At 35.9% G+C, this 21,622-nt stretch overlaps 2 protein-coding genes across 2 annotated transcripts; one reads left to right on the top strand and one right to left on the bottom strand.

Moving 5' to 3' along the window:
* The first annotated feature begins 1,270 nt into the window (after positions 1 to 1,270).
* kctd10 (potassium channel tetramerization domain containing 10) lies at positions 1,271 to 7,141 on the top strand. Its single transcript, XM_084115869.1, has 7 exons — positions 1,271 to 1,386; positions 2,146 to 2,359; positions 2,461 to 2,630; positions 4,149 to 4,235; positions 4,329 to 4,381; positions 4,473 to 4,668; positions 5,412 to 7,141. Exons 1-7 carry the CDS (start codon positions 1,384 to 1,386, stop codon positions 5,628 to 5,630), a joined length of 942 nt encoding a protein of 313 aa, XP_083971995.1. The 5' UTR covers positions 1,271 to 1,383; the 3' UTR covers positions 5,631 to 7,141.
* myo1ha (myosin IHa) lies at positions 6,974 to 21,169 on the bottom strand. The gene is given in 32 exon segments (XM_084115868.1): positions 6,974 to 7,533; positions 7,608 to 7,707; positions 7,788 to 7,885; positions 7,999 to 8,069; positions 9,169 to 9,304; positions 9,392 to 9,447; positions 9,537 to 9,630; positions 9,721 to 9,804; positions 10,681 to 10,843; positions 10,951 to 11,035; positions 11,211 to 11,279; positions 11,371 to 11,447; positions 12,005 to 12,118; positions 12,222 to 12,411; positions 12,414 to 12,525; positions 13,557 to 13,637; positions 13,822 to 13,868; positions 13,981 to 14,075; positions 14,735 to 14,826; positions 14,945 to 15,025; positions 15,131 to 15,236; positions 15,463 to 15,530; positions 16,020 to 16,139; positions 16,228 to 16,299; positions 16,733 to 16,846; positions 16,966 to 17,064; positions 17,177 to 17,356; positions 17,434 to 17,514; positions 17,590 to 17,788; positions 17,875 to 17,990; positions 18,077 to 18,232; positions 20,906 to 21,169. Coding segments are annotated over 32 exon segments (3,189 nt in total). The 5' UTR covers positions 20,912 to 21,169; the 3' UTR covers positions 6,974 to 7,506.
* Positions 21,170 to 21,622: the final 453 nt, after the last annotated feature.

The following is a 21,622-nucleotide window of genomic DNA, read 5'->3' as shown; positions in this document are numbered from 1 at the left end:
ATATTACTCTTTACTATTTTAAACGTTTTAACGAGTAATCTGAGGATTAGAACAGCAGGGAGCTATGTTTTTGTACTAACGCTTTATGAAACATTTGGCGGAACCCTTTGTGAAACTGCGTGCTGAAAAATGTTGATGTATTGTTTTGTTAGTTAGTTTGTTTGTTTATATTGAAATAACAGGAGAGGAAGACAGTCATAAAAGATAAATCCATATAAACCGAAACAGAAAAATCAAATCTTTTTTTTTTTAATAATAAAAATCGAAAACGTCACTTTCAATAACAACGTTATGGTTGTTCTTTATCAGGATTAAAGATTTAAAAAATTGGTGGGAAAAAAGTATTTGGAAAACAATCTACATTTGGTACAGCTGACTTGTATCTTGCCCTTATGTATACTTATGTAGATAATTGAATCGGTTATTGTAAAAATCTTGGGTATATATATATATATATATATATATATATATATATATATATATATATATATATATATATATATATATACTATATGTAATATATATAGTAATAATGTTTCCAAACTTTTGACAATCTTATATGATATGTAACATATAATATAATATGTAATATGTAATATATATAGTAATGTTTCCAAACTTTTGACAATCTTGTATATATATAAGTTTGGAAACATTACTATTTTTAAAGTCTCGTGCTCATCAAGCCTGCATTTATTTGATCAAAAATACAGAAAAAAAAAACAGTAATATTGTGCAATATTAATACAATTTAAAATAACTGTTTTCTATTTCTAAACTTTAAAATATAATTTATTTCTGTGATGCAAAGCTGAATTTTCAGCATCATTTAGTCTTTAGTGCCACATGATCCATCAGATGCATCACCAGAAAGATATATATATATATATATATATATATATATATATATATATATATATATATACATATATATTCTTTTCTCACATTTATTTTTCAGCCTTCCTTTAGCCTACATGTCCAAAAACAATGTAGTACTGTGGCATCTAAAATGTGCCCTTTACTGTGAAGTGAACTTTATCAGATCTGTTGCTTTAAATGTTCTTTGTTTTTGTTTTTTGTATAACAGACAAAGTTCTTTGTATGAATCTCTTTTGTTAGATAGATATAAAAAACACAAAACTCACAAATAAGTGTACAGGTACAATCACAGGAAGTGTGAACATTAACATTAACATAACATTTTAAATGACAGGACACTGGACAAGTGGAGTTACTTCCCATCTACTGTAATGAAAAGCGCGATCGTTTATTTTGCCTGTAAGCGCGTGACCTGCAGCCTCGTGAACGAGTCTGGGCTGCGACCGGAAGTGATCTAATTCCAGACCCGTTCCAAGCGGCCCGAAAGAATCGGGGGGGATTTCTATGGTAAATAATGATATTTGTCTGATATTTCATCTAATTTATCCGGTTCTGTTAGAGTATATTTTAATAACTATTTGTTTTTGCGTGTAGTTATTAGCTTTTTACCAGTAATTTCGTGTTTTCTTTAAAGAAATGGAGATAACAAGCTAGTGTGCTAGTTTAGCTCTTTTAGCTTTTTAGCTCCTGTAGCCATCTGTTTCCTATGAGTAACTTTAAATTAAACGATTTATTTTCATCGCATTCAGTTACGAATCATGTTTATACACAAACAAATATATACAGGAATTTACATGACTCAAATCTACTTGGTTTAAGTGAAAAATCCCAGCAGGTTTGGGTGTGACGTCATTAAATCCTGTCCCGTTGTGCGACGAACCTTGTTTCTCATTGCATTATAGAGAAGTTAACATGCTTTAATGTTTTACAATTAATCAATTTGTTCATGCGTTACATTTAAGGTTAAGGGAATATGTGAGGTGATATGCACTGCCCCACCCCCTAAAACTATAAAAACGTCCATACATTTTTTTTTTTTAATCTTTGACATTTACGCCATTTTAATTCATCTACTAAAGAAATTTCACATTGTCCCTCACTGTGTTCATACACATTTCATAAACACTTTAAAGAATGATAGAGTGGTGTGTGTGTGTGTGTGGGTTTGCAATATAGATTTCTATGTCATTAATCCCCTGAAAGAAACTGAATATTAGTTTGTGTGTCCTTCATCACCATTCATTCCCATCCCTGTCTGATTTTCAGGAAGAGATGTCAGGAGAAAGTGTGGTGAGCTCGGCTGTGCCGGCAGCTACAACGCGGACCACCTCCTTCAAGGGGTCTAGTCCCAGTTCCAAATACGTAAAGCTGAATGTCGGGGGAGCGCTGTACTACACCACCATGCAGACCCTGACCAAACAGGACACCATGCTGAAGGCCATGTTCAGTGGCCGTATGGAGGTCCTCACAGATAGTGAAGGTAGCTGTACTGTACTGTAGAATGATGAAGCATATGAATGCAAATGTGTGGTTCTGAAGTGTCCAGGTATCACTTTTTTTTAACCTCTGATCTTTCTCCAGGCTGGATTCTGATTGACAGGTGTGGGAAGCACTTTGGGACCATCCTGAACTACCTCAGGGATGGAGTTGTCCCGTTACCTGAGAGCCGGAGGGAGACGGAGGAGTTACTGGCAGAGGCAAAGTATTACCTGGTGCAGGGCCTGGTGGATGAGTGTCAGGCAGCATTACAGGTAGAGTAAACATGCTATAGAGAGACTGCATTAGGGCAAGAGAAACCTGAGAGATTTGTGTTCCTCCATTTATTCACATAACAGTTAAAAAATTTTGGAATAGTTACGATTTTTAATTTTCATTTAAAAAAAAAAAGCATCTTATGCTCAGCGAGGCTGCTTTTTTAAAAAAAAATCAAAAATACAGTAAAATAACTTTGAAATATTATTACAATTTTAAAAAACTGATTTCTGTTTTATAATAGAATGCATAATTAATGGTGAAAACAGTTCTTGCTGGTAATAATTTTTTTTTCAGGCTTCTTTGATGAATAGAAAGTTCAAAAGAACAGCATTTATTTGACGTAGACATCTTTTACTGTATCTTTGGTTAATTTATGTATCCTTGCTCAACCTCTTCAGCTCTGCAGCATATTTTGAATTTTTTAGAGGATTTGGCATATCTGAATTTAAAAGAGCGCCCTTCCCACATACATTGGAGTAAATGGATAAAAATGGTCTCATTTTACAGAAAACACTCTGAATTTTAACACAGTGGTGGAATATTGCATATATTATATTGTATATATTCACAATTTTATGATAAACGCATATAAAAAGTCATTTTTCGATACAGTTAAAATAAAAGTATTAAATTATTTTCTTTCTTCTTTTTTTTAAGTCATACTTGCCTCAGACCTTTGAGTGGTAGTCTATCACGGTTTCCACAAAAATATTAAGCAGCAAAATCTACATTTTCTACATTGATGATAATAATAAATGTTTCTTGAGCACCAAATCAGCATTAAAAACATTCTGAAGGATCATGTGACACTGAAGTAATGGTTTCTGAAAATTCAGCTTTGCCATCACAAAAATAAATTATATTTTAAATTAATTACATTTCAAATTAATATTTTAACTTAATAATATTAAATTTGAAATTAATATTTCAGAATATTTCTGTTTTTATTCTATTTTTTTTTTTATAAAATAATTGCAGCCTTGGTGAACATAAAGAGAATAATTATTCCAAACTTTTGACCGGCAGTGTAAACATTAATGAGCACACCAAGAACTCATCAAATAAGGTAAATAGAAGTTCGACCGTACATGCTTGATGCGAAGGAACAATCCTCATTGGTTATTGTGACACGCAAGAACGAACTTCATTGGTTTCTTGCATATCAAGCAAGCACGTTTTAGCGTCCATTTACTATATTTGATGTGCTCTATGTGTGTCGATGTTTATATGTGAATAAAGGCCTAAATTAAATCTGTTTATCATATAAAGCGATCACGTCTCTTAAAAAGATGTCAATTTTGGTGTAATTGACCAAAACACATCTCTCAGGTTTCATTAAAAATATTTTCATTTTTGTTTTAAATATGAATGAAAGTTTAATGGGTTTGAAATGATATGAGGGTGAGTAAATGATGACAGAATTTGAATTTTTGGGTGAACTAACATATTCCATAATTCCATATTCCGTAATGTTTTTTTTTTAATAACATTTTGGATTTTAAAAAAAATTTCAGAACAAAGATGCGTATGAACCATTCTGTAAAGTTCCACTTGTGACATCATCTAAGGAAGAACAGAGGCTCATTGCCACTGCTAATAAGGTACAAATTCTTCACAACCATGTCGATCTTAAAGAAATTGTATTTGCTTATGCCCACAACAGAAACTTGACTTGTCTTTCTGTGTGTTTGCAGCCTACAGTCAAACTGCTGTACAACAGGAGCAACAATAAATATTCATATACAAGGTAAAATTAGCTGAATTTCTTACAAGGTTTGGGTTGCTGGGATACATATTGCTGAGCTTTCACCTGATCGATTTGCCCTTTCTCTTTGTAGCAACTCTGATGACAACATGTTGAAGAACATCGAGCTGTTTGACAAGCTGTCTCTGAGGTTCAACGGCCGAGTGCTCTTCATCAAGGATGTAATTGGTGATGAGATTTGTTGCTGGTCTTTTTACGGCCAGGGCAGGAAGATTGCAGAGGTTTGCTGCACCTCAATAGTCTACGCTACTGAGAAGAAGCAGACAAAGGTAAAGGGTGATCAGTTCATCCACATAAAAAATCTAATAATTTATCCAGTCTATCATCAGGGTTTCTGTGGGTTTTAAAAAGTCTCAATTTGCCCTTCCACAAATTAAGGGCTTAAATTAGAGCAGAAATTTTTAAATGAATGATGTCATGGCATTAAATGTTGCATGCACTGCAAAAATGTATATCTTCCTTAGTATTTTTGTCTTGTTTTCAAATGCAGATATTTGTCAGTGGAAAACTTTTGATTTTTCTGAACCCATTGGCAACTATTTGCTCATTTGAATCATTAACACTTAATTTCTCAGAAAACAAGACTTATCTTTTTGCTTCTTAAATAAATGTATCTTCTTCATTTAAGAATCTTTAGACATTTGTTCTGGAAAACAAGATAAAAATACTGAGGAAGAACATTACTTTTTTGCAGTGTGATCATAGTACAGTAAGTTATTTCCATATTCTAGTGGTTGGGAAAGTAATTAAAAAAAGTAATGGAGATCTGTTAGAAGTTGTATTTTCAAACTTTGAAGTGTTGCTAATACTACTCATTGTGTGCTTCCTAGACATTTATACAACATTGACGTATTGTTCCCTTTAATTTATTCTGTAAATGTTCTTCACTTGGTTTCTTTACTAGGTTTTACCTGCAGAAACCTGTTTTTATTTAAGATCAGAAACAGAACTAGCATCTAAAATATTGTAGGTTTATGTCACTCACCTTTTTTAATGCTTCCCTCGATCACAGGTTGAGTTCCCAGAGGCTCGCATCTATGAAGAGACCCTCAACATCTTGCTGTACGAGTCTCAAGATGGCCGAGGACCAGACAATGCACTGCTGGAGGCCACAGGGGGCGCTGCAGGTCGTTCCCACCACATCGACGAGGACGAAGAGAGGGAGCGCATTGAAAGAGTGCGGAGGATCCATATCAAACGTCCCGATGACCGCACTCACCACCACCAGTGACCCTACAGTTTCACCACGTTTCAGTGCCTTAACAACTACCAGCGCTTCAGATACGCTCCTGTATTTGCACACGGACACGTCAGTTAAGTTTATACTGAGTCTGCTTTCTTAGAGAGACAAAGGAATACTAGTTAGTATTGATAATGTTATATAAATATAGCATATAGGGCAGTGCAGCATTGACCTCTCCTCAAACAGCAGTTGTGCATTTGAGGACCTTACTAAAAAGTTATGGGATGGTGTTAGTGTGAACAGAAGGGTAGTTTTACTGCATTCATGACATTCCCTTAACGTTTTGCCCTATTTGCTATTCATAAAGCAAGTTACAATTTGAATATATCAAGTTGATCAACTGTCATTTAATTTGTAGATTTACAGCTAATGAATATTATCAGAATTGAGTTGTTAGCCATAGTATTCTTGTCCATTTTGTCATTTGTTTTATTATTTTTTTTCTGTTTGATTGAAGACTGTAGGGTTCCTGGTGCCTTATAGATTAATACTGTGCTTTTGAGTGTTTTTCTTTTGCGTGTTGTCATAGATGTTGGATTTTTGTAGTTTTTGAGTTTAGTTTATCCCCAATTAATTGTTTTTGTTTGCTTTGGCGCTTTGAATTGAAGTGTTGGAGCAAGCGTTTGACAGTGCTGATAGTGTCTTACTGAGATTTGATTTGAGATCCAGCGAATTTCACTGGCCTTGAATGTGTCTGTGTGGTTTGGCAGTCCAGTGATCAGTGAATTCAGTGAAGGAGGATATTATTGTTATTATTATGGATTTTCAATCCAGAGCTCCCCTATGTTTACACTCAGATGAGAGTGTCATAAAAATTCTTAATCTGTCCATTTTCATTTTATTATGCTTGTGCAAAAATATTTGTGCAAACTGTCACTTGCGCTTAATCTGGATGCTTCATTTGAATGCTGGATTTTTGAGAGGTCTCTATGAGTTTGGTCAGTAGAGGGCAGTATAGTGTTATGGTGCTTTCACTCATGTACATGAGGCACTTTTAGATGATCAAACCCAGAAATCAGCAAGTTTTCAATGCCCTTTGAGCTACAATCAGTAAACTACTAGAGTAAACTCGGATTATGCTTTTAAATACTTTTCTGATGCACTGTATTAAATTCCATCAAGTTAATTACGCGTCTGGGTTTTGTAGGTGATCACATACAAGAAACTGAGATGTAGTCAGAAGCGTTTGGATGTATATCTGTAATTGAGTAACGGACACCAAGTATAAGAGTGTAATCAGAGACTCGGCCACGTCAAAGAAGCTTCAGGAAGTAGAGGAGCACGAGCTCTCTTTTGCTGCAGCGTGTAGCATCACAGATTGTTTGTGCTCATTAGTTTTATCAAATGTGTATTTCAAAAAAAAAAAACTATGAAATCTGTAATACTGTAGAGAAGTTTGTACAGACGTGCACATGAATAAAAAATAAATAAAGTTTTACATACAAATTATTTATACATGTTATCACAAATAAAGATTTCTACACATTTTGTGGACCAAACTGCTTTTTTTTCCCCGTTCATCTTTTATTTCTGTGATTTGTATGTATTGGTATAAAACAATATTATAAACATGGCTCAACAACAAAGCATGAAAATGACCAAATAAAATATTTAATATACAAGAAATGTCATTGGAAGAACTGTAATCTAAACAATTTGGACACAAATAGCTTTCTTTTTCCTATAGCTGTAATTTTCCATTTGTACTTCCAGTGATCAATGCTGCTTTGTATCTCCATATACTGCTCTCTTAGTGGACTGCTGTGTGCGTGTGTGTATCACATTTTGGGAGGTGGAGAAAGATATCTTCTTCCATTAGGATTTCCCTCATGAAATATACAGAGACTTGGTGACCTCCTTCAGATCATCGAGACTTGTTCCGTGGAGCCACCTTTGATAATGAAAGAGTCTAAGCACATGAACAATAATGTTAAATTAAGCAGAAATAAAGAAATAATTACTTACCACCATCAGATGACCATTTTTGCCTTTATAAATCATAGGATCTTGGCCAGTGCTGAAGTCCACACCGCTCTCCTTTCCTGCCTGGATCTCAAACTTTATGCTGCGAGAAGATCAGATGTTAACACACTATTCCCAAATGAAGATTACAGGTTGGAAAATAGGTGATGTTAGTGTTTTTACCTTCCCTGAACAACCTTGATGTTATTCTGCTTGTTTGCAATCATAGCCAGTTTGGTCAAAGCTTCAAACAGGTGGTCACACTGAAGTACCAGGTCCCCCTTGGAGAAATGAAACTACATTAGTACATGCAAATTAAGCATGACATTCTGTAACATTTTACCACGAAACAATTTAGAGTTTACATACATCCTGTGAAGCTTGGTTTGCTCACCTTCTGTTTTGGCTCATTAAAAGCAACATGAAGGATCATAACGGAGTCACCCAGATTACTGACTGAAGCACCTGTGTGCACAAGAAATTCACTCTGGACTCTATTCTCGCCACTTTGCAAATAAATGTTACAATAAAACAAATAAATATATAGTGCAAATTATTGTACAAAGTATATATATATATATATATATATATACACACACACATATATATATATAATACAAAATAGTTATTTTAAATGGTAATAATAATTAGGAATGAAAATTTTGGCCGCTACCAATAACCCTTTGTATTTGAAAGCCGATAACCGATATATTGGCCGATAAATCTAAATCCAATTTTTTTTAATACTTTTTGAGAGCCTGATTTAAAAAAAAACTAAAGTCTCACCATTAAAAGCCATGACCCAAGCACACAATTATAATGTTCTCATTATAATTTTATGTATCCTATATGACAGACTTGCGCTGCACCTTTTTGAAGTGATTTCAATCATATTTCAAGCAATTCAAAACCATCATGACGAACAGTGTGCATGTGAAGTGTCTCGGCTAAAGGAAATAATCCATTATTTATCGGCTTTAATATATCGGGCAAGTTTTTTTATCGGGCCAATAAAGATAACATTAAAAATGATGCTGATATATTATGAATCCCTAGTAATAATCTTTCACAATATTACTGTTTTACTGCTTTTTTGATCAAATAAATGCAGCCTTGATAAGCGTAAGAGGGTTCTTTCAAAAACGTTAAAAATCGTACTGACTCAAAACATTTGAACAGTAGGCTAATGTAACTTACAGAACTTTCTAAATACACAAAATATACATTGTCTCTATCAACAAAAAAAAAAAAAAATCAATGCAAAAAATATACTATTAGGGGTACAATATGCCCATAAAGGGTACACTTTATATCTTATCTACCTCTAAAGGCTGTATACTGGTACCTTAGAAGTACATTATTGTCCCTTAGTAATGTAGGTACATAATGCACCCTTTAGGGGTAGATAAGGTACAAAGTTGTACCTTTGAAGATACTGCCCGGGTAAGAAGCTTGAGGAATACTACACGGAAATAATTAAAAGCAGACCACTTTAAAAGTTCTGTAATGTTCTTTTATTTCACTGAGTTACTACTATGCATATCATGTTCCCTTCTGAACCTACCTTTTAGAGAAACATAGTCCACTCTCTGTTTGATCTTAGCCTCTTCTACCAGGTATAAAGCTACCTGAGTGAGAATAAGTTGCCTTTGTCTGGGTTTAAATCCATTCCTGTCATACTTCACCACAGGAACGCTGTACTGCAGAGAGACGTGGTGAATGGAGAACAGGTTCTTATTCTATTCTGCATGAATGACAACTGGGCCTTATTAAAGATTCTGATTTACCTTGATGCGTTCATGTCGTATAGTCTGAAGAACCCTCATATTGATTTCCTGTTCATCTGGTACATGGAACAAAATGTGTAAGATATGCAAAAAGATCTGTGCAAAACTGTTAGTGTTTTTTTTATGTATAATAAACTGTACTAACTGATTCTAGAGTCCACAAAAGGAACAGCGATGCTCGGAGGATAGCTATCCTTCTTTCCCTTAAAGATGGCACTGGTTACTACTTTTTGTTGCAGCTGTGAAAAGATATAGCATTAACCAGTTAATAAACTGGCTGAAAGTGTACTTCAAAAGACATGAAAGCCTGTGAAAACAGTGATAGTGACCTGTGCTTTTTTCTGTGGCGTAATTCCCCGCACATACTTCCTCACCATCATACGTGTGTGCAGCTGTCGTAGAATATCTGAGGTCTACAAACAACAGCATCAGAGACTTTTCCAAATTGAAACACTTATGAAAGTATGCATACAGTGGCCCCAAAAGCATTTGGACAGCAAGACTGGGTAAACACATTTAACTAATAGATATCACCATACTCCCCCAGTTGATTGATTACATAAAGAATTTCAAACATTATGTGCTTAGGAAGTTTTCAGAAATTGTGTTTAAATATGCAAATGAGGTATTATGCAACTAATTATGCATGGATTTCCATACATTTTCAAGAACAGAACATTGGAGAAATCCAGGTTCAAATTCATGTTTTGTTTTAGTCAAAGGTTTTTACAGAAGGAATTTTGATATGGGAAATGATAAATGAGCAAACCCCTCTGTAAAAGCCTTCAGAATATAGAAAGGAATAAAAGTCAAATAGCCCTCAAAATTGACCAGTGCATTAAAAAACAACGTTTTTGCCTTAAGCACTTAAAAATGAAGATTAGATAACATATCAAATCAAGTGGCAATTATTTTGATGCCACTTTTAATGCAATGAAATGTATATACATTTAAGTTTGGCTTAAGTGCTCTAGGCTTACAATATCTGTTCAGCTGTTCATTCCCTGATTGAGCAGTTTCTATATTGTACTGATCGCACTTCCTTTTAATGTATAACTTATTTTGTTTTAATTTATCCCTTTTTATTGTTTTGTTGTTGTTGTATTTTTAAATAATTCATACAAGATTTGTATGTAACACACTTTGAATTACCATTGTGTATGAACTGTGCTATTAGTGTTATATACATAAACTTGCCTTGTCTTAAGTGTTTTAAGTGGCTCCAAAAAACACTTTTTGGAGCCACTGTTGGGTTCCTCAGATCTTAGTAAGAGATAATTTGTGAATACCTCTGTCATGACTGGGGGAGGTGTCAGCCATGTGGTCTTGTCCAGGACGGTTTTTGGTAAGTTGCCTTTGAGTCTATTCAGGTAGCTCTGTCGGACGAAGGCCAGGTATTCAGAGTTGTCAGTTGTTTTTGCATCACGTCTTGTCATATAGCCCTTAATAAACCTGCATGGAAACATCATGTCATAATGGGAATGCCATCTCACCCGTTAAGTGAAAGGTTATGCACCTGGTAAATAAGGTGTATTAATATTAAAACTAATATTACTAACTTTTTAATGACTTTCACAGCCCAGGCTCTGCGATCTTTCTCTTTGCGTGCCTGCGCTCCTCTCCAACATGACTCAATTTTTGTAGCTAAATGATGGCAAAAAAAAGATGAATCACATAATGAAAATGCAAATAGCGCATGTATGCATGCTATAATAAACAGACTTCATATTGCAATGGACTGTAATAATATTCTGTAATATACTTCAAATAATAGCAATTATTGAAAAGCTGTATTAAATCAATAAATACTGTTACTTACCAGCCTCTTTCTGTTTTCGAAACTCTCCTTTGGCTCTGTAGCCTTTGTATTTGGCCTGTAGTTTTGTAGCTGTAAAAGCAACATTAAAATGTCTAGAATGTATATATATATATATATATACACATTTGAAAATGTTTCTCTTGAATTCTCTGTTGCTTACCCAGTTCATTTTTGCAGATTTCAAAGGCATCTTCTATGGCAAAAAGTGTCCTGGCATATCGTATAAATATCTTTGTTCTGTAGAAGGAGGTGATATTGAAAATGTGGGGTGCGTCTCAATCAGCTCACTAGCTTTCCAGGTCATGAATCAGAATATCGCGTACACAAATTCGGGCACTGGTAAGGACCATGGCTCACTACACATTGGGACTCTGTCGACTCTATTTCCGCAGACATGACAATGTCCTCAATGTACAACATCACTATTGGTATTTATGAACAGCAGATCGGATATCTTTTTATGTTATTTAAAGTACATTATGATAAATACTTCGCTTGTTACTTATGCGTGCAACATTTAAGCTGTAAATATGTTAGCTAGAATATGTTAATTACCTGCCTAGCAATGCTGAAATATAATTAAATAATTTGTATTTAAAAAAAAAATTTTTTTTTTTTTTTTGGATTTTGCAATTGAGACAGCCCTTAAAATGGCTGACTCCCTGATCAGTGCCCTGATACTGAACTAGAGAGCTGATTGAGACGCTTACACAAAGTGTAATTCAGGTTTGCATGGTCAAAAACAGATGCTAAATGTTTATCAATTGTAAAGTTGGAAGTCTGAAACAGCTCACCTGCCCATTTTATACTCATCAGGCTGGTAGCCTAGATGTTGCACCAGGGTTTCGACCCCATCTGCAGGTACACCTCGCCAGTGGGGCCAAGTGGCAGGACAAAGTGCTTTATACCTTAGGAACATTGCATATGTTCAGTATTTCAATTCCACTAATGTTGAAAAGCTAACAGCTGTCATATCTGAGTATGTGAGCGCATTGAATGCTGCCACTATACCTCTGTAGAAAAACCTCATATCTCCGGCGATATGCAAATCCAGCTCGTCTGACCCTCAGGTGCTCCATTAACCCCAGATATTTCACCTGGTGTCTGACCAGAACTTCATCAAACTTGCCTGTGATATAACAAAAATGCATTTGACACACAAAAGTAAATGGTAACTTTGTCTTTAACATTTCTGCACAAGTTTCTCACCTGGCTGTTTATTGTCATTGGACTTGAGGCAGCGCACGTACCACGCATCCTTGGCTGTCAGAATCTCCGTCAGCTGCAGAAGACTGTTCTTAAACTGAGTAGACACCTACACATTTCATATCACAAAACAGATTAAATGAGATGTCACATTTAGTTAGATATCATACGAGCTGTCACAGCAGCATTTCTTTTTTTAATTCTTTCGTTTTTTCAGTTTTCTTGGTTTAAAATAGCATTAGTAGGCAACACTACTCATGCAGCAATTACAGAAATGCTAAAGGCCCGTTCACAACAAGAACGATAATTATTAAGATAACTATAACTATCTATATTATCATCTACACCAGCAGACAATATCGTTCTGTTTATTCTAATAAGTGTGCACTGCAATTCTGTCGTCTGCCGCTTTAAATGTCCGAGGTCTTAAACCAGGATGGATTTTGATTGGCTGTCAATGTTTTTATTGTTCATCAGTTGGAAACAGTTTTTTACTATCATTTCTCTGTGCCACCATAGTTATAGTTGTGGTGTGAACTCTGCAATTCTTTTACATTTAGAAACGATTTTTTTAACTTTATCTATATCGTTAGTTATCGTCCTTGGTGTGAACGGGCCTTAAAGGCTTGTGTGTATTTTCAGTACGAAAATAATTCCTGGATCACATACAAAATTTGCAATATAGTGTCTGTGATCTGGGTTTGATTGATTGATTGATTGTGTAATCATGTTTAAAATTTTGTATTATGTTTCAAACATGATATGCTACATTTTTGTCACATGACCTTACTATGTTGCATGTATAATTCTTATTATTTTGGAAATAACTATTTTAAAAACAACTATAAATAAAAACTTTTCTTTTGTGCTTTTATTCCAAGTTTGTGTCGAATTCAAGCCCAATCAAATGATAATGAAAAATCTTGAAATTACATTCGGTTTCATATATAATATCAATGGAAAGTCAAGTGCATTGCAAATACAGTACATTAGTGCTTTACTATATAGCACATTTTGGCAAACAAGACATCTGGGTATGTCAAAGCTTACTGTGGTACGAGTACCCAAAATTAAATTTGTACAATTTAATTTCATCTTAAAAAATATGTAGGCTATATATTTAACACAGTGAGGACTCACTGTCTCAGGTCTTCTCCTGCTGTCTCCCTCAGTGGCCGGAAAGCACTGCTGTATTATTGGGTTCTTTGACAGGCGCATCACCTGTTGGTTACACATACACAAATGCAGACACATAAGAAATACACATGTGCACACACAATTACTGCCATTAACTCTTATAGGACCAAAAGTAATAGAAGGCAAATAATTATGCGGTTTTTTGAGCCATTTTCCTTTCATCCACCCTCACCAGCGTTATCCTTTATTGTACACCCTGTGCACTTACATCTTTGATGTTCTTGTACAAAAGATCATTGTTTTTGTCGATGAACCCTGTTGAAATGAGACAAAAAGAATGGATCATAAAAACAACAGGTTGTGAAAGCCAAAAAAAGGAGTATTTTTCAGAGGTTTATTTATCTGAAATGTGTTTTTCTTCTCTTACCCACAACGCAGTATGTCACCTCTCCTGCATAATGAAGAAGACGAAAATCTCCTCTCTCCAGAGACTTACGGGTCTTCTTATCAGCCAGTTTATGCCTTCAGTTCACAGAATAGAAAAGGAAATTTCTCTCATAAGACCAAAATCAAATGAATTCACTAAAAATTTCTAAATTAAGAGCAGAAGTCTTCATCTTTTTCAGATGGGAACTATTTATGATGCTTAAATTTGCACATGCATTAAAATAATAATTTGTATATGTATACAAATACATAGGGTCACAAACCCCCTTTTGAAGATCCATTCGCTCTTGGTCTGCTTAGAAGTTATTTTGAACTTTTATTGCAGTTTATTTGGATGTGTGTTTCCTGGGAATCCTACGACCTTGACATTGCTAGTGCTATGGTCTAGTGAAGTACAATAACTTTTGAAGGTTCAGTAATTCTAGAACTTAATTTGTATTTGACCTTGATACAGAGCGAGTAACACAACATCACAATCTCTCTATCTCCCAGACTGCTGTTCATCAGGGTGTCAGTCAATACAAGGCTTAAGAGAGACAATGTAGCCAGACCAGGGGGTGAATGCTTCAGTTTCAAATATAACAAGACTTGGCTGATTCTTCAACATCAGAGGCTTGTAGTGAAGAATCACACTGCTGATAGTTTCTAGCAGTACTGAATTAATTAAAAGATACATAAGCAGAGGAACACTTGATTAGTGTCACATACAATACTGATTTATATAACAAACTCACGTAACAAAGTGGGGATGATTGCCCATTTTCTCTTCAAGTTTCTCAAGAAAAGTGAGATCCGAGGCATCACCTGGCCTCACACACTCATCATCCTGAAATACAAAGAGACACAAGTTCTCCCATGCAAATGCTTCAGTTTGCAACAAACAGGAATCTTTATCTATTTATGCCTCTTCAGTGTGTAAAGACAGTGTTCTCATAATTTTATACCAGCACAGAGATGATTCCTCTGTGCTTCTCCTCCACCAGGTCACAGATGATTTTATTGTTGAAGAACTGCACCGGCTCCCACTAAAACACAGTGAAAGAAAATGACCCTTATTCTCTTTTTTAAACTTAGGATATTATTCTATAAGTGGTGTTTGAATGATGAATGAATGATGTGCTCTAACTCACCCCAATTCCTTCTGCTTCATATTCCTCCTGTTCAGACTTCAGCGTCAATTGAATGAAGAGCTGCTGTAACTTCTCATTGCAGTAGTTTATGCAAAACTGCTCAAAACTAAGCACACATAGACATAAAATGAACAAAGATCTATAACATCATGCGCACAAAAATTTTTTTTTTAATTCTATCTATCTATCTATCTATCTATCTATCTATCTATCTATCTATCTATCTATCTATCTATCTATCTATCTATCTATCTATCTATCTATCTATCTATCTATCTATCTATCTATCTCATCTATCCGTCTATCTATCTCACTTAATTCCAAACACATACCTGTTAACAGTGAATACCTCAAATCCATAGATGTCTAACAATCCAATGACTGTCTTCCTGTTAGAATCCTAAAAAAAAAAAGTATACTTAAGTAAATTTCAGGTACATTTTAAGTATACTTTGTGTAGTAACTATACTAATAACTATATATTAGAAGTATACTTGTAAGTATACTGCTTCAATGCTACTTTTGGACTAAATTGGCACAATGTATTTGTATTTTAAGTGTAACAGTAGTAAACTTTGAGTACACAAGTTTTTTCATTTGTACTGCAACTATACTACAAGTGAACTTATATGTATACTGATAGTTTACTAATCAAATACTTAAAAAGTTTTTAGTTCATGAAAGTACATTTTGAAAAGAATGAAGTAAGTTGTTTAAGTTTATTTGATAGTTTCTTTAAAGCTGACCGTTAGAATTTTTAAGTGTTTTTTAAAACTGAGCAAACCACATCCAGTGGATTTCAGCTAAATTCTACCAGTAGATTTACAGTGTAACTAAACTGGCTTCAAATGGTAATTATATGGACTTTTTTTTACTGTTGTCCTCTTACTTTATTCTCCAGAGACTCATTGATCTGGTTGACCAGCCATGTGAAGGCACGGCCATAGATGGCTTTGGCCAGGGCATCTCTGGCATAGATAGCGTGATCAACAGTGAACGGACTCAAAACCTGGAGGTCAGAAAGACAAGATTCGACAAGGATTTTGGTTAAAGACAGTACATTTCATTAGTACATTTCACAATTGTCCTTATTTTACCTCGTCTGATTTGGCTTCAATCTTTCTGAATGTAAGAGCTTCATGAAGGATCTGAACATGGACCCCTAACAGCTGAACATAAAAAAAGGAGTGTTACGCAGATGTGAACTTAGAGATTGTCAATGTTTAACAAAATTAAGGGCAATATATAATAAAAACTGGGTCACAGTTTATTTCGATATAGTCCACTTTAGACATTCTACTAACTTTGCTACATGTCTAACTACATGTCAACTAACTCAATAATATACAAGTACATGTCAACGAACTCTCTTTAGAGTATTAGTACTGTTAGGTTAGTGTCAGGGTTAGTAGAATAAGTTGAATAGGTTCTAGCAAAGTTATTTATAGTCAGTAGAATGTATGTTGGAGGACCATCAAAATAAAGTATAAGCAGATAGTCTACTAATACTCTAATGACTGGTCGTTGACATGTAGTTGCAAAGTTATAGTTTGTAGAATGTCTAAAGTGGACTATCAAAATAAAGTGTTACCAAAAACTGACCTTGGATACCCAGCGCAGAGCTGCATTAGAGTTTAGAGTAGCATAGCCTTTGGTGTCTCCATCAAAGTGCACATTCCCCAGATGGAGCACACTAGCTATGATCCCAAAGAGGTGCTAGTATATTAAAGAAAAAGTATATTTTTATTATTAAAGGCAGCGTCCATCATAGTTGCACATCAGATCATTTAAATCGACAAAAAAAATTGCATTTTAAAAATTGCACCTCTCCTTACCTCAATGTCATTAGCATCAAAGTCAATGACTGATAATGCATTTTTGACAGTTTTCCAGTCATTCTTGTCATTAATAGAGCCCACATTAGAGCATTCTCCCTATTAAGACAACAAATGTATTTATAAAAACACTGGAGAGTCTGATTCTTCTTAGATTTCACAATCATTTTGTAGTTATGTTACACACCAGATTTAAAATGAGAAACCATACCTGCACTAAATAACTATAACGTTTAGTGTCCTTCTCTAAGCCCAGATGCCTCAGTAGGTCTTCCTCTCCTCCCTCCACCAGCTGGTAAAAGATATGAAAGTTTCTCTCACCATGGTTTTGGTGAACCACTCTAGACTTTTCCAGCAGGTAGCTGAGTATGTGGCCACCAACAGCATCTCCCTACATATTAAAATCAAGTGTGAACCTTCTTTAACATGCAATATTATTGATGGGATGAAGTTAGAAGGCATCTATACCTGGCTATCAAACTGGATGTCCATATACTTCCCAAAACGGCTGGAGTTGTCATTTTTCATCGTCTTTGCATTTCCAAAGGCCTAAAAACAGATTTGATGAATGCATGGCATACATATGAATGCCAGGCCTATTATGAAAATTGTTGTTGTACTGACCTCTAGTACAGGGTTGGACATAAGCATGCGGTCTCTCACAGTGTCAAGTAAGGTGGAACTAGGGCAGCTGACTGCATAGTACTGCAAGATCTTCTTGGAGGCCTCAGTTTTGCCTGCTCCGCTCTCCCCAGATATCAAAATAAAGTGGTTGTTGGCTTCTGATAGCATGGTGTGGTAGGCATTATCCGCTAATGCATAACTGAAAAGGACAAAAGATGTACAAAATTGTCTAATTTATTTTTAAATGTTTTATTGACTGGTTTGGCAATAAAGCTAAACACTTACATATGAGGGGGAAGCTCAAAAAAGTTCACTCCCATGTAGAGGTCCATTTGTTTCTTGGTATAGATGTCCAACTCTTTGTATGGGTTTACAGATATCAGCAGAGTACCTATGTAAGTCTGTGAGTATGGAGATGTCTTTTGATTTATAAAAGATACAATCACAATGAAAAAAACCCGCTAATTAACCTTTGTTTTTCACTTACGTATATCAAATCCTCTGTGAAACGTTTTTTCAGATTGTCCAGGAAGGCTGTTTCACTGTTGTGGGCGTCAAGAAGCACAAAGTCCTGGATGCCAACTCGGTCTCTGGCAATCAGGGCTCCCTCCAAGTCCAACTGACCCAGTTTAACCTTTCCTTTCTGTCAATCAGACAACCACAACACTGACCATGACCCAATGCAATTTGTTTACACTGACCAAGTCTATAGGATTGTGTCATTCTAGATCTGTAAGGTTCAGAAGCTTAGTATTTAAAGCAGGCCTAAAGATCAATTTCAGACAAATAATCAGTGACTCATTTCCTGTAAAATATTGGTTATGGATAAAGAAATGGCAGGACTAAAATGAAATTGGCTATTATAATGCATTTCTTCAGCTACAGAGTCTAGCGACTCTTCACCCTTTCATTAATAGACTTGCTGTCATGTTGAGACTGAGCTCGAGAATCGGGGTCTAAGGTCTCTGATTAAGTCACGATCAACCAACCGCATAATCCCCTGCTGATGTTTAACTAAGTACTTTATAATGCTGTTCTCTATTGTACAGGCTTTTGTAATGAGATATCATCTGCAATGAGTAGACCATGTTCCTGTCCCTATGAATGACAATATAAGAAAGAAACTTTTGAGGCATGCATTAAATTTGTGCATTTTTAGAAGCAAGATATTTTCGGATTTCCAGTGGTCCTTACTTTTCTTCAGAAATTTGCTGTAATTTGTCCTCTTCCCATTTTTTTTTTTAGAACCCTGGATATTTGACTTTCATATAGCAAATTAGAAGAAGAAACTGAAAAAAAAACAAAAAAACAAGTCTAATCTAACGACTAGAAGCCCCCAAAATCTCCTCCGCCCCCTTTTCACCCCCATAAACCTCATTAGCTCTGAAAGGGGCCAGTTTTTTTGTCCTGTAAATTCCAAAGACGATGGACAATAAAGAAGCTTTTAAAATGCAGTCTACATTCCATTACACATATTCTCTCTGCATATCCTTTCAAAATTTATTCATTAGAAAACATTTAATGTCACACCGAATTTCACACTGGGCAGTCCAAGGACAATAGATGAGATTTGGCCTATTTGGGCTGGTGCGGGCTGGTTGGATGTAGAGGGGGAGAGGGCAAAGGAGCAGAAGAGGGAGAGAGAAAGAGGGAGATATGGAGGGAAGGAGGGACAGAGGAAGGGAGGGAGGGGGTTGCTTATATTTGTCTGATCTGAGAGCTTCTGAAATGAGGCCTTCTTGAGACAACAGAACAGACTAAATTGTGCTGTAACGGTCTGTGTCCCGCTGCTCTCTGAGACACTCATTTAGCATGCCCTCGGGGCACACAATGGAGGCTTGTTCTGAACGCCGCAGTTATACGAACACCGTAATCAAGGGTACTGTGTGTGTGTTTGGGAGGGGGACGTATTTCTCAGATGGGAGATTTTCGTCCACCTGTCCGCCAATAAAATTTTTATCCCACCGCATGCACCCCTAAGTGGTGAATCACCAGCCACCACCTCACATCACTTCACGCTCCCCACCATTTCATGTCCTCACCGACAACCCCAAAACATGCCCCTCCCCCTCTCCCCCTGCTTTAAGCCAAAGGGGCAGGTGAACAATATCATTGAAGATCCCCTATTTGAGATGTCAGAACCAATCTCAATCTCAGCATTATTGTGGAGACTCCCCCTCTCTAGTTTCTGTCCCCACATGGGAACAAGCTGAACTCAATGTCACATGAGGAACAATGGACAGAGGGGATGCTAATGTTTATAGTGTGACACTTTCAGTGTGATAAGACTCATGGACATCAGCACAGGAAAAGACTGTTCCTCTTCTCAAATGAGAGACACAACTGAAAGCAGTTACTCTCATAGAAACCTAGTATGGTTCACATATACAGTCAAAAATTTGGACACACCCACCCTTTCCTTATTATTATATACATAAATTGTTTTTCTGAATAATGAAAATACTTTCAAACATTTTAGTGTAAGCTTTCAGATCATATGAAACATACAGTCAAGTATGTCCAGATATTAACATCACATAATAATAATGGGCATGTTTCTACAATAGATAATTCCCAACCAATTAAATACCGTAAGCACCAAACAATCACACTTTAGTCAAAACTATTAAGGTCAACCATATTTTATTCATTGTATAGCCTGTACAAAATCCAAGAGCCAAGGCCAAGAGATCAAGTTATTTTCTTTAGTTAGAAGCTTTAGTTTTTCCCTTATAAAGAAAATAAAATAATTAAGAAATGGTCCTTCAGCCTGGTCTAAAATGTCAGTCGCGGCTGAGTTGAGATGACCTCAACCAAATCAAAGAGAGAGGGAAGGAGTGAGGAAGAGAGAGAAAGATATGGTAAAGACATCCTACTCCTCAGCAGGCCTGGCCAAGAAAAGGAAAGACTAGACATAATGGGCAATCGTATCACTCTCCTAAAGTTAGCAGTGAGGTCTAGTTACATCTCTCTTTCTAAGAGTAAAAAAACCTGAAGTTTTGTCAGATTTACAGCTTGTGATCAATCAATGGGTGACATGTTGGAGATACACTAGCACATTGTGCTACATTGAAGCTTTCACTGTCAACTGTGTACAAAATAAAAGCAAACAGGAAGTAGAAACTGAAGAGTGTATGAGAGCATGTTAATGGACACTTTGAATGCTGAAATGTATTGCTTTCTTTTGATCTTTCTTTTGATATTTTCTTTTCATCATTGCTTTTATTTCAATGCTTTCTTTGCTGGCTGATGTACAGATAATAGCAGTGAAAACATGCTGAGCAAATATCTCTAGATGCATGCAAACAGATCCTACCTGCATCTTGTAAGCTGATTGGTTCAGCCGCCGATCAAAATATGGGAACTAGTCGCATCCAGACCAACTTTGTCCTAAACAATCCTTTCACCTCGAGCTAGAGCCAAGCAAATCCTTCCATCCCAACTCGTGCCATGGAACACCCCAAAATTCCACTGTGAATCTAGAAATGAATCTTCAGTGAAACTTCTCTGAAAACTCTGAAACTTGCTGGCGGTTCAAGCTTAGGTGGCTCAAACGTGGAGAGGATGTCCATCTATAATTGCAGTGCTCTTCACAGTAATGACCCATGTTCTGGTTGCAAGGCCTGGGTATTTAATGATTCATGGACCAGTCAGGAGGGGGTTCAGAGAACCAGAGATCTTATTCAGTGCTTACCTAAGTGTCTACCACTGCACTGGGTGTAACACAAAGATAAAGAAACACGATCCAGCTAAATGTGGATATCAACCCTTCCCCCAGTCTTCTACCGCTGCTACGGTAAAACCAAACATTACAACAGAGCGGCTCCTGTTTCTGATCTTTGATTAGGGAAATAAATTAATGGTTAATTAACCACTGTACATTCAATCTGTGAGTTTGAAAGAGACGCACAATAAAGTTGTCATTTGGGCTGACAGCACTCCTCCATGCGCTTGGCCACTTGAAGCCAGCTGGCTCAAGACTCAACCAGCATATGTTAGTCATTCAATCACAGCTTGTCCTGTAATTTAACAG

This window comes from Abramis brama (assembly GCF_963993115.1).
Source record: "Abramis brama genome assembly, chromosome: 5".
Taxonomy (NCBI): domain Eukaryota; kingdom Metazoa; phylum Chordata; class Actinopteri; order Cypriniformes; family Leuciscidae; genus Abramis; species Abramis brama.
Note: the sequence above shows the minus strand (reverse complement) of the source record. Positions and strands in the feature narration are given on the sequence as shown.

What these genes read in the sequence shown, in the direction of transcription:
- kctd10 (XM_084115869.1), top strand. An exon ending in GGTCCTCACAGATAGTGAAG is followed by an intron (nt 2,360 to 2,460) that starts GTAGCTGTACTG and finishes ATCTTTCTCCAG; the next exon opens with GCTGGATTCTGATTGACAGG. An exon ending in AATAAATATTCATATACAAG is followed by an intron (nt 4,382 to 4,472) that starts GTAAAATTAGCT and finishes TTCTCTTTGTAG; the next exon opens with CAACTCTGATGACAACATGT.